Genomic DNA, 6,000 nt, shown 5'->3' on the forward strand with positions numbered 1-6,000 from the left:
GTTACCTTCAGTGTTACATACATGTATATTTAGTTCTATATACCATGAGTTACCATTAGGTTTTGAATTTGGGACAAGCACACATGGTAAGATTACGTGAATGGTGGCAAGTGGTGACTTTCTACCTCAACCCTTCTACTAATTTATGGGTAGGACAAAGCATTACCCAAAATAGCTTGTATTATTGAACTACTTTAATGAGGAAACCTAATATATACACCCAACATTTAAACAATTAAAATAAATTATAAAAAAGACTTGAAATATTTGAATTTGCTTTCAATGGAACAAGCATAGCTACACAGTACTATGAACACGGAATAGTTCTGACAGACACAGACTGCAAAATAACTCCAAAAATATGCACAGTCCAGGAATTCTAGACTGCTAAATGGAATCATTAAAATGCACGATCATGCTAATTATCCCACAAAACTTAAATCCCATGATCCATTAAAACAGTTTATCTGACTGTAGTTGTAGGGAAGAATAAGTTCTTCTGTAAACAAGCTCTTATGTGTCTCTTTAAAAATATGAATATAAACAACCATCAGAAAATAGAAACTAATTCTAAAGCTTTCTAGAAAATGTGTATATACAGAACATCTACCTGATATTGTTATGCGAGTCTGCATGTCAAAGTAGCCTGTAAACTGACCTGTGTTACCTGTATAAGACCTGAGGTAAAGGAGAGCAATGGTGGGCCATGGGGCGTGTGGTAGGTCGCTCCCTCCTTAGTGGATCTGGGTGGCAGGTCCCCGGCTACAGTAAATCTATCACCACTACTGTTTACACACAGCCCATTAATGTGACCAGTTTGTCAGCCATAAATATCATTAGCGTCCATGTGTGTGGGTCGGGGTTTGTTCCCCAATACAAACCTCCACAGGTTAGGTGGGGTATAATGCCTGGCCAAACAAGCACGGACGAAACAAGTCAAATAAGGATGCGCAGCTTTGACAAATTCAAGCATGTGTACAATATTGAGTAGTGCTGTCTAAAGGCAATTATTTTAAAACGGATCCATTCAAATCAAACCTGCCGAATTGAAAATTCTGGCCAAATGGCGTGTCCAGAGGCATGAACTGTTAACTGTTAAATGTGAACAGTTGTGGATGGAGTTGATCAGTGATGAAGAAGACATTGTACCAGTAACTATAATAGAGGTAAGCTCAGAGGGACAAGATACAGTGAGTGATGGGTGAGAAATGTTGTATTGAGATGCATAAAACTGAACTGTAAGAGCTTGGTCATAAAGAGTTTAAGTGGTGAAAATGAGAAAGCACTGTGAAACTTCAAAGTGACAGTCAGCTGAGGGTATTGGGAAGGAGAGCATCCAGAAGGAAATATGTGTTGGAAAAACTGTACATGAAGAGACTAAAGACAATGGCAAGTGGATGTTGGAAGAAAGCACGATCCAAGGAAAGAAAAATTTGGGCCAAAGAGAAAAAGGAATCTGATAGAAAACAGAACATGAAAGGAAGGGAAAAGGTTGTTTACACAGAGCTCTTTTTATTACTGACAGGAAAAAAGAACTGAAGTTACATGTACTGGCAGTCAAATGGAGTATGCCGCCAACAGGATGGGAAAAAAACATAAAAAAGAAAGCTGGTTCTAAAGTCAGTAAAGGTGTAGGTTAGCCTTATGTGGATTGCAAAATTCAGAAGTGTATTCAGGTATACATAGTGAGATGGAGATCGCCCCTATAAAAGTGGATGGGGAGAAAAAAAGTATCAAAGATATAATAAGATCAGTTCTAAAATGGATGGACAACAAAGGAAAGGAAGTGGGATATTGATTATACTTACCAATAAGAGGATGAGAAAGGAGAGGACTAAATTACACAACTTCAGATGCAGATTGCCCGTTAGCAAATGCAAACAAATCAGAACTTACCAGTAGGTTAACAAGACAAAGATTGTCTCATAAGAATAGGGCTTAGACATGACGGGATGCAGTATGGTGAAGATTACATGAATATTACCATTGTGGAGAGAGTCTGAAAGCAGGCATGCATAGCTCAACTGCTCTAATATTAGACAATAATAGCCATAAATCTAAACATAAACCCTGAACAGAAAGCTTGGGGGCACAGAAGTTAACACAAAGGGTATTTATAGCTTATTATCAGTTATTCACCTAAATTATTATGATCCCTGGCAGCTTAATTAAATTTCAAAACCAATTACCAGTACTTATGAAGCCAAGGAATGAATATAAATTTATTAAAACATGAAGAGGAAAATCTGATTGAACAAGTGAAAAATTCTCTTTGAAATATACCAAATGGTATAAACTAAATTACATCTAACACATGTTCTTATATAATAATATGATTAGACCTAAATTGTAGTTGTCTTTTCTGTTATGTTTCTGATCACTCTGCAGAGGAAAATGTGTCTATCGGTACATGTCATATAACCCTATTACATGAGCTACATGTATGCACCACTATGTAATACACATGGATATAACGTGTTACATTTCTTTCATTTCCAGAGTCCTTGACGCAATACAACACATGCCATATAAGTCATGTGAATATTTGTGTACAATGTGTCACATTTCTCACACCAGTGTTCTTGAGACAACACAACACGTGCCATACAAGTCATGTGAATACTTGTGTACAATGTGTCACATTTCTCACACGAGTTCTTGAGACAATACAACACATGCCATATAAGTCATGTGAATATTTGTGTACAATGTGTCACATTTCTCACATCAGTGTTCTTGAGACAACACAACATACACCGTATAAGTCATGTGAATACTTGTGTACAATGTGTCACATTTCTTACATCACACTCCTTGAGACAACACAGCACATGCTGTACGAGTTATGTGAATACTTGTTTACAATGTGTCACATTTCTCACACCAGTGTTCTTGAGACAATACAACACATGCCATATAAGTCATGTGAATACTTGTGCACAATGTGTCACATTTCTCACACAAGAGTTCGTGAGACAATACAACACATGCCATACAAGTCATGTGAATACTTGTGTACAATGTGTCACATTTCTCACACAAGAGTTCTTGAGACAATACAACACATGCCATATAAGTCATGTGAATACTTGTGCACAATGTGTCACATTTCTCACACAAGAGTTCGTGAGACAATACAACACATGCCATATAAGTCATGTGAATATTTGTGTACAATGTGTCACATTTCTTACATCACACTCCTTGAGACAACATAGCACATGCTGTACGAGTCATGTGAATACTTGTTTACAATGTGTCACATTTCTTACACCAGAGTTCTTGAGACAACACAACACATGCCATATAAGTCATGTGAATATTTGTGTACAATGTGTCACATTTCTCGCACAAGAGTTCGTGAGACAATATAACACATGCCATATAAGTCATGTGAATACTTGTGCACAATGTGTCACATTTCTTAAACCCCACCTCTTGAGACAATACGACATATGCCATACAAGTCAAGCAAATACTTGAGTAAAATATGTCACACTTGTACAAAATGTATTACATAACATTACTATAAAAGTTATTCACATAGATACAATGTGTCACATACATACATATATATATATGGACACAGCATCCCATTTCATATTTCATCTACTATTTAGCATTTTTTAGGTGACATGTTTTGCTTGATTTTCCTTAAAGGGCCACTTAAAGAGTTTTTTGTTTCATTAATTTCTTATCACAAAATACTTAACTGTTAGCATCTCAGTATCATTTCAACACCTTCATGTATTTCTAAAAGTGCATTTTTACCTGTCGAACTTCAGGTGAAATACTACCAGCAGTTAAGATTTAACAGCATGATGTCATGTGTATGCAAACTGATAAGCAATCTGTATTCACTGAGCAGCAAATCAAGTAATGAAATTTCAAAAAAAACAATACTTACCAAGTTTTTCCTCTTGACAGAAAAGTCTGGAGTTGACCAAAATTTGTTGATCTTAGAGGGCATTGATTTTAACCCATTTGTCCAGTCATCCACTGCATGTTCCTGTCCCCTGGGATAGGTTTCCCTGGGGTTAACTGGCAGGAAGCTGTCCCTGGGTGTTGAGGGGTAGTCCAGCATGCTTCTCGCCCAGTCTTCCCAGTCGGACTGGTGCCAGGAGGCAGACAGCTCACCTAACATACCTCAATGTTAGCAGAAATGATCAGGTAGTGCTCATTTATCTTGGGTGTCTATTAAATATCTTCTAATTACTCCTGTTATAACCCCTCACAGTCCACCATGTGGCCTCAGCGCTCTAGCCCTACCCTCATAGCGGCGACTCCTTGGCTGAGATCAGTCAAAGGCTTGCCGACATGCTGACACAAATGCACAGGTAGATATCAATACAGCAGATTAACAATGCATGCCAAGGACAATGGGCAAGAGGGATTCATGCCAGAGACACCGAGGGACTTCATCCAAATCCAGCTAACGGTTGTACGCATTTTCTGAATGAGCGTTTACACTTCGAGGAGGCATAATTATGGGATCGTATACCAATATGTATATACACACTTATCAAATTGGATTGTGTGTTTGCACCCCTGGCCTGCCAGCCCATGACCCCCCTACAGAGCCTCAAGCTTTACTTCAAAGAGTTTTCCTGTATAACTGGAGACCAACTGTGCCCCCAGGAATCTGCACAGTGCTTCTGTCAACCCACTCAATATTAACTCCCTACTGTGATGGATTGTGGTTTAATGTTTTATATATATAAAGTGCTACATTTACCTGATATACATATATAAACTTTCTTTTCCAGGGGTAAAAATCTTGCCCTCTCTTGCCATGCTGTTCACAAGTAAGAATAGTTCAAACAAACAGATTGGTTAACAAGTAGGATAATATTTCATGAGTCATTACTGATTTTTTAGACTCAGGATAGTGTTACTGGTGTCAGGTTTTATACAAGTCAGCTAAACAGGACTGAAATAAAAAAAAAACTTAAGAAGCCATTAGTTTTGTATATGTCTTGTGTCTTGTCATTGTGAAATAACACAGAAATGACTGCTGTGTAAATATTTAAATAAGATATATTTATTTATTTGATGATGGTGTTATTATGCTGTACTCTAGAATATTTCACTTATACAACAGCAGACTGCATTATGGTGGGAGGAAACAGTGCAGAGCCCTGGGTAAACTCACAACCATCTGCAGGTTGCTGACAGACCTTCCCACTGACAAATTTAAATAAGAAGATCTGGACATGCTCATATTATAAAAACAACCACTACTCTGTGCTACCTGCTGTCTCACTTAACACGCTAAACAAGTGTAGTCCATTCACAAAGCACAGTGACAGGTGTAAAACAGGGGGGTAGAGGGCATGATCTAGAGCTCTTCACAAGTGGTTATTTTGCTGGGATGAGCAAGTCTGGGCAAGTCTTGAATGCACATGCACATGTATGCTTGGATGGCCGTCAGAAAAAGGTGATTTTATCTTGTACAAACAACTCTATAATAATAATGAACAAAACTTGACATTCACTTAGAAACCAGTTGCACATAATAATTAGTCTAATGTTATCATTTTAATTTAACACCTGTAGAACTTTCTTGCTGGCGTATTGAAGTGAAAATGAAAAAAAAAAAAAAAAAAAAAACTAAGGGAACTATACTTAACATATGCAGGGAAGAGAATCTTTTCCATTAAAATCAACTGAAACCTCCTCCACTAGTTGCAAGACATTCATTAGTGAAACAATTAGATTTGGCAATTTTGAAAAAGATTAGATACCTTGAAAATCCTGATTTTCCTTAACCCAACTGACATATACTAATTTTTAAAGATTTTTTTTCAACAAGAAATATTCAGTTATATGTGCAGATTTGAAGGTGGGCTTTTTCTGCCACATTTTGGTATTTGTTGACATGAAGAAATGTTTTCACGCCAAACTCTATATTTGTGAGATCTATCCATACGCTAGTATTAAGTAGATGTATATGTGACTAAATATGTAAAATCATTTGTCCGTTATTATAAACAGCTTTGG

At 37.1% G+C, this 6,000-nt stretch overlaps 1 protein-coding gene across 1 annotated transcript in view; it reads right to left on the reverse strand.

Annotated features, from left to right (window-relative positions):
* Positions 1 to 4,144, reverse strand: part of LOC135473565 (uncharacterized) — a 31,261-nt gene extending 27,117 nt beyond the window's left edge. The window contains exon 1 of the mRNA XM_064753420.1: positions 3,908 to 4,144. Within this exon, the coding sequence (XP_064609490.1) occupies positions 3,908 to 4,144 (237 nt within the window). The remainder of the gene's footprint in view (positions 1 to 3,907) is intronic.
* Positions 4,145 to 6,000: the final 1,856 nt, after the last annotated feature.

The sequence above is a fragment of the Liolophura sinensis genome, chromosome 8 (genome assembly GCF_032854445.1).
Source record: "Liolophura sinensis isolate JHLJ2023 chromosome 8, CUHK_Ljap_v2, whole genome shotgun sequence".
Classification (NCBI taxonomy): domain Eukaryota; kingdom Metazoa; phylum Mollusca; class Polyplacophora; order Chitonida; family Chitonidae; genus Liolophura; species Liolophura sinensis.